Source organism: Eptesicus fuscus, chromosome 22 (genome assembly GCF_027574615.1).
Source record: "Eptesicus fuscus isolate TK198812 chromosome 22, DD_ASM_mEF_20220401, whole genome shotgun sequence".
Classification (NCBI taxonomy): domain Eukaryota; kingdom Metazoa; phylum Chordata; class Mammalia; order Chiroptera; family Vespertilionidae; genus Eptesicus; species Eptesicus fuscus.
The window spans coordinates 36,695,867-36,714,688 of record NC_072494.1 but is presented as its reverse complement, the minus strand read 5'-3'; the positions used below and the strand labels follow the sequence as shown (position 1 = coordinate 36,714,688).

Sequence of the window (18,822 nt, the reverse complement as noted above, 5' to 3'; positions counted from 1 at the left end):
ACCTCCGAAGGTCTTCGGGGGGAGGCACCCCCCGACGCAGGTTCACCCACTGCTGGAGCTGGCTCATGGAGCTCTTGCGCTGGGCAATCTTGTCGGGGTTGGCATGTGGGGGGAAGCTCGGCCGGCGTCCCCCGCTCTCTGAGTCCTGAGGCGGGAAAGCCGTGCTCCCTGGCCGGCTTGGGGAGCCATACGGCCAGCCGTTGGGCTGGGGGGGCCGCTCCCCACCCCCGGGGACCCTCGGGCCCCCAGGGTAAGGGCTGCCTGGCTCTGAGGCTGGTTCCGGTCCAGCTTGGATGCCATTGGCTTTCGCCAGAGGCTCGCTCTGGATGTCGGGCCTCTCGGGCCTCCTCTCCGCCTTCTCGCAGCCTCGGCCATCGCCCTCCCCGCGGGTCTTGGCCTCGGGCTCAGGGTTGGGGAAGCTGTTGTGAGGCGGCTGGTGGTGGTGTTTGCTGGGTGGCGTGTTTTCCGAGTCTGGCTTCTCGTGGCTGCAGGGTGCCAAGGGAGATAGCGTAAGAGATTCCAGCCCAGCACGGAGTTGGGTGGGGGGTGGTACACTGGGAGGGAGGGAGGGAGTGGAGAAGGATGGGCAGAAAGGTAGCAATGGGAGCAGAATTTACTACATTACAATTCTGTTGCCCAATGACTAGAAAAAGTCATCCGATCTGCCTGGGCCATCTCTCTCGGCCCTCCAGGTCTCCCACGGGCCACTCCACTCCCTTCAGCACCATGCCTCCCCTCAGGCCCCGTGTGGGGCCACACATGGGAGGCACCGCACAGAGGCTGTTGCCTCAAACTGCACAGCATGGAGACATGCTAGTTCCTTTCCCAAAGCAAGCTTCTCCCAGGACTGACTTCTTGCTAGAATATAAGCTCCACGAGGCAGGAACTCGTCAGAATTTTGCTCCCTCGTCTTCCTAGTACCCGACTGAGTGCTTCACACATTGCTATTCACAGTAGATGTTTATGAAATGATGAGTGACGCCCTGGAAGTATGCTGTCCCAGAGCAGATTCCAGACTCAAATGGACAGCCTTGCTAAGGTGGAATCTCATGACAATGTTCTCCCTATAGTTTCTCAAATTCAACACATCCAAGCGTTTTTGTTGAGACATTGCTTGGTCAACATGTCTCAGGCATGTGCATAGACTTGGAGTCTGCACTGTGACCCCGCCTTCTGGGTCCCCGTGAACATCTACTCAACACCAGTTCGAGGAGAGACAGGCGCCTAGACTGCGGCTGGGGACGTGATGGGCACAGCCCTGTGCTGAGTGCTCACGACATCCCAGCATTCTGCATACTCGTTAGTCCTCACAACGGCCTACGAGGAGGATTATAATTGCTGCCTCTGAGGAAAGGAAGCCCAGGTCCACAGAGGTGAAGTCACTTGCACGGAGGTCACGCTGTGTGTAAGTGGCCAAGTTGGGATTCGAACCGGAGTCTACCTTCCGTAAAGGCTGTGTGCCTCACCTGCACAGCCCAGAAAAACTGAGCAAGTGACCCTGGCCTTTGGCTCCTGGCCAGGCCCCACCGGAACCTGGCTCTCTCTTGACCTCCACCAGCTCAGAGAGCAGAGGAAGAGCCGGCCAGGGGAACAGACCACCGGCTCTGAGATGGCCTCGCCCGGCACCCTGCTCTGTGCTTCCGCCAGCACACCGGGTTCAGCGATGGCATCGAGCGGGGCCCTGCCTCTCTCTTCCTTTCTCTAGCACTCCCCCACCGAGGCCCAGGACCGGGGCACTCACTTGAGACGCACAGCTTGGGGCACAGACTTCTGGGCTGGGGGGATCTGGACCCTGGCAGCCTCCCCCATGGCCTGGATCCAGGCCTCCTGCTCCTCGGGGCTCTCGGCGCTGAAGAAGTAGGTGCGGACCCCGGCATGCTCGGCCTGTGGGGAGAGGCAGTGCGTGGAACTGGCCCCGGCCTCGTCCACCCAGCACACAGTCACCTGTAGGGAGAAGACACCCATCCCCACAGAACAGGTGGTCAGGAAGGCCTCGCCCAGGACCTGCAGCTCTTTTTCCCACATGGAGCTCAGGGGCAAGGTGAGGAGGGTGGCCCACAGGTACCCCAAGAGCTCCAGCTGGTGCCAGGTGTCTGCCTGGCTAGCTTTCTGGACACCACGGGGCGGCCCAGGTAAGCTTACCTGCCCCACCTGAGGTGATTAGAAGCAGGAGGGACAATTACCATGCCCGCTCTCCCATCAAGTTCTATCTTTGATTTGAAGGGCAATTAGCCAAAGTCTGGGAGAGATCCCTGGGTCTCTGAGAAGCCAGCTCTGTCTCTTCCCTGCAGAGACGGCCTGGCCCTCTCCTGGCATGCAAGGGGCATGCACACAGGCAGAGCACGCTACCTAGTCGGCGGCCACGAGCAGGTGCGGCAGGCGGGAACCCAGAAGGAAGCTCCTGTCCAGAGGAGGGTCCTCACGCAGTCAGGAGGAGGAGAGTAGAGAACAGGTCAACCAAACACCAGAGGGAGAGACAGAGACCACATGGCGGGAATGGTGAGGAGGGGACGGAAGCGGAGGCTATTCAAACGACCCCCTTCTGCTCGGGGTTACCATTGGGACCACAGCACCCAGCAATGCCAGCTCAGCCCGCCAGGAGGGGGAGCGCAGAGCTTGCACCAGGGAATCCGGGCTGGTGGAGAGGGTCAGGGATTCCCAGCACTAACCCTCCCTCTGTTCCTGACCAGCTCTGGTCTGTGGAATGGGGCAGAGGGGGGTGGCGAGGGGAGGGTCTCCTTGGTGAAACTCGAGATTCTTGGGCCCAAGGACAAGAAGCTCCAGGCTAGACTCCTTGGGGGACCTCGGCATACCCCCCCAGGTGAGACCCCGGTCTCCCAGGAAACGCACGTTTATCCCACCCTGCATGAGAGCCAGACGTGATTAAGTCTCAGATGGGAACCTCACGCGGCCCTCTGACCCCTTGGGTGCTCTGGGTGTTGACAGGAGAGAAGACAGGGCTCCTCTGACCAGGCGCCAGGGCTCTCCTGAGCAGCAAAGTCAAATCCACACCCTCCAAATGCTCTCCTGGCCGGCCCCGCACTCCACCGCGGCCCCTGCGCCCAGCACAGGATGCCGTTCTGGCAGGAGCCCTTCCCCAGCGAGGGCACATCCTCTGCACCCAGTGAGGGCAGGGCTGGTCCTCCTTCCCCTGGACCCTGCCCGTCCCCACCCTCAGCAGGGGCCAGCACATCAGCAGAGGCAGGGAGGTGCTGAGGAAAAGCCAGCGAAGCTGTGAGGAGGTGTCTGGGGGTTGAAACTACGCAGGGACGTGGCGACCAGGGGCTGAGGCGAGCCCTCTGCGGTGGAGAACACAGGGGTGTCGCAGAGGAGAGATGTGGGCGGGACCCTGGGCGTGTCCCGGGGCTGGTAGGAGTGGGCGGCAAGTGAGCTCAACGCTCAGCATCTTGTGACCCTCCGAGAGCAGAGCACTGCTCGGGCACCAGGTGCAGAGAAGGCAAAGGCATGCTCTTTGCACTTGAAGAGTCAAGGTCAAGCTGGAGGACAGGACATGCCCCCGGGGAAACAAGGAGGGAGCAAGGGCCAGGGAACAGCTGCTGGCGACAGGGAGGGGGGCAGAGGGCCTGGAGAAGGCAGGGCGACTGAAGGGCAGTGGGAGGAACACCCGCCTGGAACCAGAGAATGGAGGGAGGTGCCCCGGTGGGGTGAAGTCCACCAAGCCCCCCGGGGCTGGGGCTGGGGCAGGGAGACGTCCCGCATTCAGCAGTGCGCTGGGCCGGGACAGTCAAGCTCATTATCAGCCACCCAAGAGTTTTTGCTTGGTGGCCACAGCAGGACAAGCCTCCATCTGTGCCAGCAGCCCTCCCTTCCCTGGGGAGGGGCCTCTGAATAGCCAGGGTTGGAACCCTTTGTGGCCACTGAGCACTGCTCTGGATTGGTTTAAAGAGGAACGAACTCCTTGGGGGACGGGGAGGGAGGAGAATGGTGATGGCACAGAAGTGAGATCTGGGGTTTGTGGTGGTGGTGGTGGGGGGGGTGCTAGCCATCGGTGTTCATCCGAGGCCGGCCGAGCTCCGAGCATGTGTCTGCGCACATGTCTGGGGGGAGGGTGACAGGCTGTCTGCCTGTGTGGGTGTGTGCGTCTGCTGTTGGTTAAACAGCCCGTTCCTATTTCCACAGCCAGAACCGGCTCCCTGGAGCCCGAGTTTTATTAATTGTTCATTCTGTTCACACCTCTGCAGACAGGACCCCGGGAGGCTGGAAACTAATTATGTGCCAGAGAAGCCCCTCCTGTTCCCCCAGCAGCACCTGTGTGTGCGGCCCACTGCCTCCCGGTGGTCCGAGTGGGAGGGACAGGAAGGCGCGGACTCTGAGGCTCGGACCCTGACCTGGGGTGACCTGCAGGCCCCATCCCTGCCAGCTCAGCTTTAGGTCTGCAGGGCCTTGGGCGGCGCCTCTCCACTGGGAGAGGGGGCTTGGTGCTGAGAAAATACACGGGCAGCAACATAATTTCATATTTGGAAAAGGGAAAGGAACCTAGAGTCTTTTCATCGTAAAATACAAAAATCATGTTTACTAGGTCGTGCATTTTTAAATGTGAAAAAACCCTGCCTCAGATGAGCCAGCTGCAGCCTCTGAGGGGCGGATTCCCAGGGGGCTCCGGGGGAGCGTGCTGAGCGGGCAGCTGAGCACACTCGCTCTCTCCAATTGTCTACATGAGGTTTGCTTCTCTTGATTATAATGAAACTCAACCCCTAATTTCCTCTAAAGACTGGAATTCGAGTAAGTTTGTTGTAGATCTGGTTTCCTGGGCCCAAGGCGGGGAGGAAGACTTTCCAGAAAGAACCTCAGCCCCACTCCAGCCCATCTCCTGCCTCGCTGCGAGGTGCCTGGCCACTGGGCAGGGGGTCCACAGGCTCAGAAAACAACAGGCTACATCCATCGATATTTATCCTAATAGAGCTGATCCTCTCCTCCCTCCTCCCAGGAAAAAACTGGGGTGCCACTGAAGCACGCCTCTACTGGCCTGCCCTGGGGAGGTCACCCACCCAACCCCCGGCAAAGAGGACGGGGTCCCGCACGGCCTCTGCTTAGCCTCAGGACAGCCCGCACGGAGTCCTGGGCACTGCCCACTCGCTCCCTCGCTACAACTCCGACTCCTCGGAAGGCGGCTCTTGACCCTTCTCCATCTCCCCTGTGCTCCAGGAGAACAGTCCCCCACCCCCACCCCCATCTGACCTGGGAGAGGGATTTCCGGCCAACTGACCTTAAAGGTGTGTTTTCGGCTGATGTTGTCCGAGGGCTGCACCGCGGCCACCCGGAAACTCAGGAGGGGGATGCTGCCCAGGATGCTCTCCTCCTTCTCATCTGTCAGGAAACAGAGGCAGGTGAGGTGCGTGTATGTGTGTGCGTGTGTGCGTGCGCGTGTGCAGGGGAGGAGACAGGAGCCCGTCAGCCCTGTTATGATAAACTGCAACACGCAGTTGTTGCTCATCTGCAGTAGGCACGCGGGGCCACCCTCACCAGCACCCAGGCTGTGCTCTGCGCACCACACCACCAAGAGGATGCTCTTGGATCGGGGCACTGGGGCGGGTGGTGGCTGCGGACATGCTCTGGGCATGGCGAGAGGGGAATGACAGGGAAGCGGCCCCACCCTCGGGGAGCTGACATGCTCGTACACAAGCAGGCAAGCCAATGAGAGCCCCTTGTTCTCCGTCAGAAACTGTCCCGAGGGAAATGCCTTCCTGGGTTGAAACCCTCTCAACCGTCCCGTGAACAGGGGCTGCTATTATCCCCATTTTCTGAGACACAGAGAGGCTAAGTAGTTTGTCCAAGGTGACTTAAGTAGAAAGGGCAGGGCTGCTCTTTGAACCCCGGGAGTCTGACCCCCACGCTGTCATTCTTAACCCCTCCACCGTGCACAGTGCCTGCCCAGCACCAGCCTGTTCCAGCGCCACACACCCAGCAGGATCGCGGGCTGGGGCGTGGGAGCGTGGACGGTGCCCTCTGTGGTTCTGGCTCCTCTGGGGAACTGACTCTAAGGTTCCTCCCGGCACCCAGCAGCTTGCTTTGTCCCCGCCCGACGCACACGCACACGCACACCCCCTCTACATCTCTGTGTCTCAGGGCACTCCTGCCCCCGCATGGCCTCCTGGCCCTCTGGTCCCTGGATCAGGCTAGCCAGCAGGCTGTTACATAATTCATCCTGGATCTCCGGAGGAGCCTGATGGATTAGCTAGTCGGGCACCCAGCTGTCAGCAGGAGGCCCGGAGGGCGGGGTGTTCTGTGGGACAGGATGGGGGCAGCTAGGAGGCCATGGCACTCATAGCTTGCCCAGAATAGCTCCTTATGCCCTGGGCTGGAGATCCTGTAAGTTCAGAAGAAATCTCTTAGGGCTTATAACTCCACTGGTTCCCTCTTTCCTCTCACTCCTCACTTGCACAAGATACCTGGCCCAGCGTCCAGCTTCCTGCGCAGACCCTGCGTGGTACCCAGAGAAGGGCTAAGCCGAAGGAGCAGGAGGCACCCGGCCTGGAGACCAGGAAAGCAGAGGCTGCCAGCCCCTGGAGGAGACGGCTCTGCCTGGTACTGCCCAGGTCTGCATTTAGGGGTCTCCTCAGAGCACCTCAGTGGATAGTGACCCCCAGAGCAGTGCCCTTTGACATGCACAGATTTTTAAGGTTCTTCTCTCAGGCCAGGCCCAGAGTCTCTCCTCTGAGGAGATCCTGGCTTCCCCCAACTTTGTTCACACTCTATCCTGGAGGCCCAGCCTGGGCAGAGTCCTCTGCCCCAACCTTGGGGTTTCTTCTGGGACTGGACCTGTATATGCAGCCCCTCCCTGCTCTCTCCCCAGAGCTCAGGTGGCAGCAACTCGGGGCACAAGAATAGCAGCACTGGGGGGCGGGGGGTGGCACTGGGTACAGCCTTTGTTTGCCAAAGTTAATGATTCACCGAGTTGCTCCAGGAAGGCCCAGAGGAGTCTGGGCTCTGCCGTTCTGAGGCCGTGGAGGGGCGTGGAGGGGCGTGGAAGGGCGCAGAGGAAAAGGGCACAGCCCCTTCTGCTGCAAAGACATTTCACCCTTCTCTACCCAGTGCCCTGCGTCAGGGCGACAGGACCACCACCGTCACCACCCTGCTCGCTCCTCTGAGCTCTCCCCGAGACAGTGTTGCTGTGTCTGTTTTAAAAACACCTTCCTCGAGGTTGCTGCACCAATGTTGTCAGGTCTTTGCCCTCCTCTGCTTTGGAGGGGGTCGGGAGTGAGTGCTGGGTGGACAAAGAGGGCAGAAGCTGGGGGTATGCGGCTATTCCACATGGACGGAGCACCTGCTAAGTGCCTGCACTGAACACAATGGACAAAACCCGGATCGTGCGTCCCATGGGACAGGAGGAAGAGGAGAACACACGCTCCGGCTAGTAGGTGCCCTGCTGGTAGTGGTCTGGCAGAATGGGAGGAGTGGTGGGCACTCGCCCCCTCAGGCCTGGGGCAGGCTCACCTTTATAGTAGAAGAGGCAGCGATCCACCAGGACGAACCAGCGCTTGTTCCACTGCTTGACCCCGGAGCTGGCCTGCGGAGCACGTGGAGAGAGACAGACGGAGGGGCTGTGAGCTGGGCCGGGGAGGAGTGGAGGTCATGGGAGGAGCACGGCACTAACTTTAAGGACGTCCCGCCTCTGGTTGCAGCTCGGCCACTAGCAAGTAGCAGCAACCCCCTCGAGACCCCGGATGCAGGCACCTGACATGGGGTCATTGCCTGTGACCTTTAGTTCTGTCATCTTGGGCCTCAGGGCTTCCCCTCCCCTTCCCCCCCACCCCCTCTGAAGATAAAAAGGGCAAGAAATGAGCCAGAATGAGTGAGCAGAGGGCAGGCAGGGACAGTGGCAAGGACAATGGGGAGAATTGCTGGACCGAGACTTAAAGGAGACACCACCACCACCATCCCTGCCATAGCCAGAGGACCAGCTGAGGAGGAGCCAGCAGGTTGCTCCCGTAGGGTGGGTGACGTAGCACATTTGAAAATCATGGTATCCGCCCATCGGGAAATCTAGCTGGATTCCCAATTTTTCTGCGTGATTTTGGGAAGATACTTGACTTCTCTGAGCTTTCATCACATTAGCAGACTTATTCACAGAGATATACCAAATGAGCGATGGGAGGACATACCAAAACAGACACGGACTGTTTGGTGAGCACGGAGGAATTACAGTGCTCCAAGGAGAGAGCACTGGGCATGGGGGCAGGAGGCAGAGGGGCCTCACCTGTTTGAAGAGCCAGCCCGCCTTGGTGACAGGCGTGTTGAGGTTCCGCTTCATGGAGTGTGAGCGCTTGCCAAAGGCAATGGCCTTGCGGGACGTCCGGGTGGCCTAGGGAGGCAGAGAGAGAAGCTGGCCTGGCTTCTTCCCCCTCCTGCTTCCCGTGCCCCTGGCCAGGGGAGCAGCTGTGCCTCTCTGGGTTATACTGCCCTGGGGTAGCCCGAGGCGCCCTCATGCTGGGAGGCCCGCGTGCGAATCATGGCTGTGTTACTAACTCAAAAGCACAGCCGCTTAAGTCTGACTTTTTTTCTTATTTCCAAAATCGGGCTCAGATAATAATCCCGCCTGTCTGACAGCGGTGGGCCTTTTGGGGTTTCCTTGGGGAGAAAGTAAGATTTGTCATGTCACTCCTGGCCTACCCTTCTGCTCCTGTCCTTCCTCCCTTCCTCTTTCATCGTGCTTTCTGGAACCCACTCAGCTGCAAGTGCCTTGCCTGTACCGCCATCCTTTCAGAGTCCTGTGCATTCTCAGTGTCCAACACACCACGGAGCTGGGAACACGGACACGAGGGTTCTAGCTCCTCACTGCCACGTGGATACCATCCTCCTCCCACATCCTGGCATCAGCTCTCTCTCCTGGGGCACCACGGATCTCCCCCCCGTTTAGTCCTTCTCATCACCATCAGCTTCCAGAGCATCGTTCCGAGCCGGTCATCCTCTTCGTTCAGTCTTGCCATCACGGTGACACTGTTCCCGAGGATGACCCACCCACTGCCTTAACTTGATTCAACCTTGATGTCCTCACCTCCAAAACCCTCTACTGCCACCCCAGCAACCGACTCTCATGGCCACTCCTCAGACCCGGCTAGCACCTCAGTCCCTTCACGGCTAACATCTTCAGTTCTAACATTCTCATTTTCTTTTTTTAAAAAATATATTTTATTGATTTTTTTTACAGAGAGGAAGGGAGAGGGATAGTTAGAAACATAGATGAGAGAGAAACATCGATCAGCTGCCTCCTGCACACCTCCTACTGGGGATGTGCCCGCAACCAAGGTACATGCTCTTGACCAGAATCGAACCTGGGACCTTTCAGTCCGCAGGCCAACGCTCTATCCACTGAGCCAAACCGGTTAGGGCCATTCTCATTTTCTGATCAAAACATTCCACCCTTTGGGCTTTCTCACTCTGTTACTTATCTACACAAGCTTTCCTACTGCACTGGGACCCCCAGCTCTTCAATTCTTCCCTTTTTTTCTGGATCCATCAGCCACCTCCTGGTTGTAGTCCTTTCCTTACAAAGCCTAGGCCCCGCAGTAGAGTAACCCAACTGCCCTCTCAAACACCCCATCCTCTGTCTTTCTGCTCACTCTTCTCTAAAACTCAAAATCCCAGATTAATCCAAGTACCCACCCTCCCTGCACTCAGCCAGACCTTGGTGCTGCTGTTGAAAATCACACTGCAATACAGATGAGGCCACCACATAACCACGGTCTCCAGCCCCTGCTGGGCCCAGCCCCAGATGCCATCTCCATATGTACCCTCACGGTTCCCCCAAGCCCTGTGACTCCTCCCTCTGCACTCCCCAAGGTGGACCTGGATCCTCCTCCAAAGAGAAAACTGAGATTTATCAGACACACACGTCCTCAATTTCACACCATTTTACCCAGAAAATTACTGCCCTTACCCTATCTGTCTCTTCCTCCAATGTCAGAAGAAGAAGGAGGAGGAGGAGGAGGAGGAGGAGGAGGAATTGTTTTCCTTTCTAAGGCTCGCACATCTAATCCACCATCTCCTCTGAGACTTGGCCCCATCCATACGCTCTCAAATCTGTCTTCGACTTTTCTTTCTCCACTGGCTTCTTCTCCTCAGCAAACACACTCAGGTATCTCTTCTTAAAGCATCTGTCTGTCTGTTTCTCTCTCCTCCTCACCCCTACTTACACCTGCCCCCTCATCCCTACACCTGTCAGGTAACACCTTCCCTCTTTCCCTTCAGGGATAGGCTACTGGGAAGAGTCCTGGCTTCCTCTCCTCTCATGCACTCCTCACCCTCCTCCACCTCTTTTCATACCATTATACATTGTGCTCCTATAATGTCATCCACCAGCAATAAGCTGACAATTCCCTAATCTACATCTAAGACCCCTCTCCTAGCCCCGGTTCATTTGGCAGCTGGTTGTCCAAACAGGATTAAGAAAAGTACAAAACCAAACTCACCCTCTTTCTAGCCAAACTGATCTTCAGTATTTCTCTTCTTGGTGAACGGTACAGCCCACCCAGTTGCCCAGACCAGAGCTCTGAACCACCTCACACGCGTGCCTCCATTCCTTTATACAATCACTTATGCAGGACTAAGGAGTCTATCCTCCTTGAAGTTCTCAAATCTCACCTGTCGCCTCACAGATTGTCATCTCTTCTGCCACAAACTAAGGGGATCTTTCTAAAAACTCAGCATCATCACGTCACTCTCTGAAAACCTCTCACCGCCACTCATCACTTAGAAGTGAATGCAAGTTCATCAGCACAGGACCGCAGGCCAGGTCCATAAAATCAGGCAGGGCCCGGAGCCCACCTCTGCCACACTAGCAGGCAGCCCTGTCGTGCCTAACTCCTGCGCCTCTCTCCCACCCCCATGCCTTTGCTCACTTGCTCTTCCACAGAGGCGGGGAGCCTCATCTCCCTTACCTACAAATCCAAACTCGTTCTTTAAAGCCTAGTTGCAGACCCCCCCACTGCACAGAACCCCCCAATCTCCCAGAGCAGTTAGCTCCCCCTCCTCTCCCCTCATTCTTAGAGTCTAGAGCTTTTCACCCTGCAGTGGAACTGTTGGCCTTCCGCCTCCTTCACGAGACTGTGAGCTCCTTACAGGGAGCAACTTTTGTTTATCTCTTTATTGCCGGAGCCTGGCAGCTATAATAAGCATTGCTAAATACTTACAGAAGGAAGGAAAGAAGAAAATGGCTTTATGATAACGTACTCCCCAAACTGGGAAATAAAATTATTTTTCAAATTTTTCTAGTAAAACCCCACATGTAAGGCTGAGATTAGCCATCTGAAGAAGTCTAAGAATAGGCAAGTCCCCAAATCTTCCCTTTCCTCTCTGTCCATCATCAGTCATAGTTTCGCCTCCTCTCAGCAGCCTAGAGGCTGCTCCCCAAAGCTCACCACTCCAGCTGTTCTCCTGCCAACCCCTCCTTGTCTTTCTGCCACTGCTTCCCAGCAACCCTCAGCCTTAGGTCCACCCAACCACCTGCCTTCCCTGCTCCCATCGCCAGGCTCTGAGCATCGCTGGAGGAAAGCCACACACCTGGGGACTGGAGCCACACAGATTGAGTCTATGACCCTAGATGACCTTTTAACACTATAGGTAATATTTCATATGTCCCTCGTGGACCACTGTTCCTGTTCTCCAAACCTTGGGCATATTCTCAAATCCCCCAATACCTTTCCACCCACCCAGCTCCTCTCAGCAGAAAACCCTACCTCCTACTTCGCAGCAAAAGTTGAGGACATCAGGTGGGAATGCCTTTAACTTCCTAGAACTGGCCCCCAACTTCAAATACCTTGTTAATGCAGTCTCAGGAAGAACAGCCCTCCCCTATCCAGGCGAACAGCCCCTCTGCCTCTGAGTCCTGACTCCCTGGCTTCCCCTTTCTCCTGAACCTATCCACTGGCTCATTCCACTCCTGCTTCTAACACCTTGAAACAAAACAAAATGAACAAAGCAAATCTACCTCCATCTTGCATACCTTCTAGCTTCCACCCTCTGCCCCTCATGTCCCTTAACAGTCAAGTTTCCTTAAAAGTTTTTTTAAAAAATATTACAAACATTTTAGAAAAGGAATAAAGCACCACTACATGTTGTTGTTTTTCTCTAATAAAACATGACAAATAGAGCTGAAACTCCCTTTGAGCCCCTCCCAAACTTCATTACCTTTTCTTCTTCCCCAGAGGCAACCACTGACCCAAAATTAGCCTGCCTATCCGTCGTTATATGCATGTACTGCATACTTACCTGTAAAAATGTAGTATTGTTTTTCATGTTTATGTATTTTACATAAATTATATATTTTTCATTTTTACTCAACATTATATTTTCAAGATTTATCCTTATTAATACACTAGAGGCCCAGTGCACGAAATTCATGCACAGAAGGGGGTTCCTGAGCCTGGCCTGCACCCTCTCCAATCTGGGATCCCTAGGGGGATGAACGACTGCCGGTTTATCGTCGCAATCCGGGACAACTGGCTCCTAACCACTCACTTGCCTGCCTGCCTGATCACCTCCAACTGCCTCTGCCTGCCTGATCGCCCCTAACTGCCCTCCCCTGCCAGCCTGATCTCACCCCCAACTACCCTCCCCTGCCAGCCTGATCTCACCCCCAACTACCCTCCCCTGCCAGCCTAATCTCACCCCCAACTGCCCTCCCCTGCTGGCCTGATCACCCCTCGGCCCGCACCACCATGGCTTTGTCAGGAAGAAAGTCGGACGTCTGGAAGATGGCCAGTCAACCCGGTCTAATTAGCATATTAAGCTTTTATTAGTATAGATACAAATCTAGTCTGTTGAATTTTTGGAGAGTACTCCATTGCATGACTAGACCACCACGGATTGTCTAGTTTCTTAGAAGAACAGTGTCTACTCTTCAGTGTTTTTCCATCTCCTCTTCCACCTCCTCTTCAGCCCTCTCTGGTTTGTCTTCCACCCTCATCACACCACTGGAACTGCCCTAGTCAGGTGTCCAGTTACCATAGTGTTGCTAAGCCCCATGGGTGTTTTCATCCAAGTAAGATCTCATCACATTGACCTCTCTGCAACATTCTTCTCTGGATTACTTCTTCCTCCGGAGACCCTCTTCCTTCTTCCTCCCTTTCTGAGCTCTCAACTGCCATGTCCTTCATGAGTTATCAGTGGTCCATCGGTGGTTCTCAATGAGGATGGGGCAACTTTGTTCCATAGGGGTCACGTGACAATGTCTAGAGACATTTTTGGTTGTCACATGGTGAACACTACTGGCCTCTGGTGGGTAGAGGCCAAGAATGCTGCTCAACATCCTATAATGAGTCAAACCACACTGCAAAGCATTACCCAACACAAAATGCTAATGGTGCCCAGGTGGAGAGCCCCTGGTGTAGATGCTGGTTTTCTGTGAGGTTCTGGTCTGAGCACCTCACCTGCTCACAGGAGCCTGTAGACAGAGCTGGACGGGCTAATGCGTTTCCTAGGATTCCTGACTGACAGCCTTCCTTGGAGGCTGGACTCACCCGGACGCTGGGCCGCTCTGGAGGGACCTCGGACACCATGTTGTGGTTGGATATGTCACTGTTGGTGGTAGCCGGGCGTTTCCCACCTGCTTTATTGGACATGTCCAAGGCCGATCTGATTTCAAGTTGACCAGAAGAGAAGAAAGAGACTATTCAGAACCAAGAAACAATGGAAACCTCCATCCCTGTCCCACCCTGCCACCCCCCGTTCCAACATCAGCACAAAATTAGATCCCTCAGTGCTATCAAGAGGTCATCGCAGCTACTCCCTCAGCTCTTCTGAGACTATCTGCCAGTGATCCTGGAGTGTCTCCTCTTTCTTTCCTGTGAGTTTATTTAAAAAAAAACCTCAACCCTAGGACTCTAGAACTCCTTTCCCTTTTAATTTAAAAGACACAATAGCCCAGCGCACTATGAGAGTCATTTAATTATCTTTCTTCTTTCCCTCGCTGAGCCAAGATGCAGAGCGAGTGGAATTGGCATTTGGCTCCCATGATTGTATCTGATTCCCTCACGACTCCCCTCAGAGGCCCCTGGGTGATGTGCCCAATTCAGGCCTGTCTCGCTCCTCTAGCTCAGCCTGTGAGAGGCACCAACCTGGGACCTGCTACGTTTTGGGAAAAGTGGACGAGGGTGTCAAGCCAGAGGGTCTCAGCAGCGTCCATCCTCAGAACTGAGGGGAGTGGCCCTAAGTCCCTTTGTTCTCCTTTTCCCCCTCCTCGCCCCTGCTCCTTCCCGGAGGCGAAGTGTGGAGGGAGGGAGCTAAAGATGGAAAGGGCAGGCAGGGAGTGGGGCAAACCTACGTTTTCAAGTCAAATTTTTTGTTTTCTTCTGGGACCTGGCCAGTCACTGGGTGTAGAAAGGTGTTCCGTCTTTCATTGTGGCTGTGGAGGCAAAAGAGAGAAATCGTGGTCAAGACAAAGAAAGCGGAGACACCGCAAAGGGTGAACAGTCCCTGGGCAGTGACGGGATGGCGACCACGTGGGAGCTCGTCCCTCTGTCCTCCAGCGGGATCCTGAGGCGAGATGGAAGCAAACGGAAGGCCGGGCTGTGGACAGAGCAGCGCAGTCAGGTTGGGGGAAGACACCTTTCACTGGTCAGTGTTCACTACCTACTAGAGACCCCTGAGGCTGGAAATGAGCCCCACGTAACCTGTGGTCATCCTGGGCAGGTGTGGGGTGGGCAGGGAGGGGACTCCAACAGCCAAGATTTCATGTGTGGTTTGTCCCCTCCTAGGGACAAGGCCCGCCAGTGCTCCACATAAAAACTGCTCACTCATTTCTGCTGAGAGAATCCTCCCATGACCTTGGACTCCCTCCCCTGCTGCTCTGTGTTCCATCTCCTTAGGAGAAATGAGAGATCCAGAAACTCCATTCCTGAGCTTGGGCTGGGACCCCCTCTCTCCCCTCCTCACACACACACTCAGTCCAGGGTCTCCCAGGCTAAGCGCTACTGGGTATCGCTGAGACCTCAGGCGTGTCCCACAGTAAGGTTAAGTGCTGGCTCAACAGTCAGATCTAATTAAGGGTTGTGTGGCCCAGAAGTGGGGTGCTGTGAGGACAGCCTGCAGGAAGCAGGGGGCATGGACCAGGGCGGGGTCTGTGCAGAGGCAGATGGGGAGCAATATCATGGAGGCTCCTTTGGAAAGTCCTGCTGTGCCTCCCAGCCGACTGAATGTCAGGCCAGTTCCCTGGTGGCTCTTTGGGGAGATGGGGGAGGAGATGAACGTGGAGGGAGCTGGTACAGTGGGTCTAAGCCACAGAAGGCAGCCATTTGAGATGGATTTGCCACACAGGGGACCACCTGGCAAGAAAGTTGCAGCCAGTGAGGGCTGGAAGGGTGCTGAGTCCTCCTCACCCAGCCCCGGGGAGACACAGCCTGGACAGAGCCTGCTGAGATTGTACCGAGGCTGTGGGTCCTCACACCGGCCACACTAGCACCCCCACGGTGGAGGGCCAGCTGGTCAGCTGGTGCCACGGGAAAGAGACCTGGGTCTGGTCCCTTCAGCTGCACGAGAGAAGTGAAAGAACCTTTTGGAGACCCTTTCAATAGCCCCAGGACACATCCCAGCCCCCGGCTGTCTGTTGAAGCTAAAGATAATATCAAAGGGTATTTTTTCAGCTTCCAAACCAACCATGTTGAGATCAAATTCAAAGGCATGTAGTGGATGGGAGCACAGCGGGGTGGTGGTGATAGCCTAGGGCCGTGGTCGGCAAACTGCGGCTCGCAAGCCACACGCGGCTCTTTGGCCCCTTGAGTGTGGCTCTTCCACAAAATACCACGGCCTGGGCGAGTCTATTTTGAAGAAGTGGCGTTAGAAGAAGTTTAAAAAATTTGGCTCTCAAAAGAAATTTCAATTGTTGTACTGTTGATATTTGGCTCTGTTGACTAATGAGTTTGCCGACCACTGGCCTAGGGGGAAATCTGGGGTTCGCAGTCAGGGCTTGCTGGCCACCTGGCCCGGGTTCTAACACCAGTATATTGATCACCTGCTCCCGCTCCTCAAACTCTCTTCCTTCCTCCCTGCCAGGTGCAACCAGGATGCTCTCCTCAACTTACCCACAGGGGACCTTTGCAAGGATGGGTAGATGTTTTCAGTCACCCTCATCCTTGGTGCTGCCCCCCAGGGCCCAGGGGGCGGGCAGTCTGACAACTAAGGTCCTTCAGGTACCAAGGTCTCTGCTTTTCCCATGTGGCACAGAGCACCGGTCCCCACCCCAGTCCCCTGTGCTTTACACGCTCCTTTGCTAACGCTGCTGACACCTTTCCTGCAGGCACTCATACACACACACACACACACACACACACACACACACACACACACACACACACATGCACACACACGCAGTCTGCTGTCAGCTGGCACTGTTTTTAGGGCACCGCGAATTCCTCCCTGCCCCAGACTCTCTACCCAGCAGCCCCTACAAATGACGTCCTTTCTCCAGCCTGGCACCACCAGTTCCAGCACAGCTTCCCCTTGACAAGCACTGCAATGCAGCAGCCACTGACCTAACTGTCTCCTGCCTCCAGGGCGGGTCGGCAGACCCCACACTCTGAAGCCCGGGTCCAAGGAGCCGCCAACTCCGCCTGCTCTCACTTCGCTCTGCTTATGTCCACTGAAGAAATCCCTACCTGACCCGGCGATCGGCCCGGAACTTCAACATCGTTTTGGCAGCTCTGTCCCCGCTCAGCAGCCTCGGAGGACCTCCCAGCCACCCTGCTCCTACCATCCTCTGAGCAGTAAGTCCTTCGGTCCCTGGCCGAGCTCCAGACACTGCTGGTCCCCCCCTCCTTCCCGGCTCTAGCACGAGGGAAAGGGGCGGGCTCTCCCCAGGTGGTGGGAAGGGTGCCCAGGTGCTCTACGGGGCCTGTGGCTCCCCAGCATCCAGCCCATCAGAGTGCTCCCGGCAGAGTAAAGCGAGAGGGTCTGCCCCTCCCAGTCCAAGTCCCCCAGGAGGAAATGCTGAGATGGAGACAGGCATATGGAGCAGGTGTACAACTTCCAGCTAGTCCGGCCTCACTGAGCTAAGGACACAGCGCAGCTGGGCAGGCGGCGGAGTCTGGGGCTGGCATGCCCGTCTGCTCAGCAGAAACTCAGCCAGCCGACCTGGGGGAAGGCGGTCCTCCCTGCCTCCGCCTCCCAGCCCAGACGCTCCGATCCTGTGGGCTCAGGGGTTAAATGAAGCTCCGGATTCCTGTGCTATTGCTGCCTGGACGCCGAGGTGGCTCAGTCTCCTCTCTCCTCTCCCGGCCTGCCCAGCCTTCTTCAGTCTGGGCAGGAGCAGAACGAGCGAAGCTTTGCCAAGTCCCCCGCGCGCTCCCTTCGGACACAGCGCCAGCTCGCTTGCTCTCGGCGTGGGGTGGTCCAGCGGAGGAGCACGTGGAGCCGGGTGCTGGGCTCGGGAGCCAGAGCTGGTGGCAAGAACCGGCTTCTCTGCTCAGGAGAAACGGAAGGAAGGCTTCTTCCCAGAGCGCGTGAGGAAGAGGGCAGCGAAGGGGCTCAGGGGGGTCACTGTGTGTTGATTTCTGAAAATCTCCCAGATGCGATGTGATGAACTCCAGCTGGCACCGTCAGATCTGCTCAAGGGCAAGGAGAGCTGCATTGTCGTTCACTCCCCTGAACTCTCCACGCCGCTGATGGCCAAGTTTCCCCTTCTCCGGGCATCCTCCACGGCTAGGGCCCTCGGGCTGCAAGGGCCTCTGAAGGTCATCTCCTCCATCCCCCGCCTCCAGGCACGCCCGCTGGCTCTCCAGTCAGTCTCCCTAAGTGCCTCGCTTGCTTGTAAAGGGTTCCAGCAAAGAAGGCTCCAGACCCACTGTTGTCTTATACCGCCGAGACGTCCCTTCTGATACCAATTTCCAGGCCCTCTGGCTTTCCAGATTATTCCATTTTTGTCTTCGGGTGACAGAATCCTTTCTGACCAACATAGTTCCTTTTAGCAGCACCAGGCATTCTGTTGACATCATAGTCTGTTGTTATGGCAATTTTGTGACATCACAACAGACACTGAAAGGGAGGGGCTAATCTAATTTTTGGACTGAGGGTAGAACGCGGTCGGAGAACCATGCAATCAGAAAAAGCAAATGGACAACATTATTATTTAACCCATGATGGAACGAGCTGGTCCGATAGAGCTGGGGCCTCAGCTGCTGATATTTAAGCAACTAATCCTAAATTCCAAAGGCCAATGTACTCAGACATTGAGCAGTGCGTTTGCAAATGCTTTGTCCTAAATGACAAGAGGCTTTGGGTCGCAGATGCCACACCCTCCCACCAGCTCCCTGCGCCCTGCTGTGGGCAGGAAGAACGGGCCCCTCCTGAGGCATCTGCCCGCGCACAGCAGCAGCTCAGCATCTGCTGAATGAATGAGCCAGTGACTGAACAAAAGAAACTCGCCATGCTCCGATTTCATTTTTATCCACCTGCATTTGGAGTTTGACATTCTATCACCAAGGGCTTCCCTACCTCTGCTCTCTCTTAAAATTAATTACTTCCTCTCCACGAGAGAAGCTGTTTCTGCCCCCTCATTCCCTCACTCAGCTCCCCTGCCTGGCTCCCCCTTGAATACCCAGCTTGGCTTGGATCCATCTTCATTAGGAGGGGAAGAAAATGAAGCTCATCGGCACAGGAGGAGGGGGCGGAGGTGCATTGGGAAAATGAGTTTTTCTTCCTCTAGAAGCAAAAATACCCCCTTTTCCTTTCCGGCTGAGCTCAGTGGCCTCCCACAGCCTTTGCTTAAGTTGCAGGTTGAATTACTTCAGCACAGGGAATAGGAAGGAAGGCTCAAGGGTTTGCCCGGCCTGTTGAGAGCTCTGAGGTCCTTGGTTACGTCAGCACCCAGCA

General features: G+C 56.1%; 1 protein-coding gene across 1 annotated transcript in view; it reads right to left on the bottom strand.

The window, feature by feature from the left end:
- Positions 1-16,650, bottom strand: part of PLEKHA6 (pleckstrin homology domain containing A6) — a 42,521-nt gene extending 25,871 nt beyond the window's left edge. The window contains exons 1-8 of the mRNA XM_054712097.1: positions 16,611-16,650; positions 14,282-14,362; positions 13,479-13,593; positions 8,219-8,323; positions 7,456-7,528; positions 5,228-5,328; positions 1,742-1,944; positions 3-485 (exon numbers count right to left, since the gene is read on the bottom strand). Of these exons, the coding sequence (XP_054568072.1) occupies positions 3-485; positions 1,742-1,944; positions 5,228-5,328; positions 7,456-7,528; positions 8,219-8,323; positions 13,479-13,593; positions 14,282-14,362; positions 16,611-16,642 (1,193 nt within the window). The 5' untranslated portion in view covers positions 16,643-16,650. The remainder of the gene's footprint in view (positions 1-2; positions 486-1,741; positions 1,945-5,227; positions 5,329-7,455; positions 7,529-8,218; positions 8,324-13,478; positions 13,594-14,281; positions 14,363-16,610) is intronic.
- Positions 16,651-18,822: the final 2,172 nt, after the last annotated feature.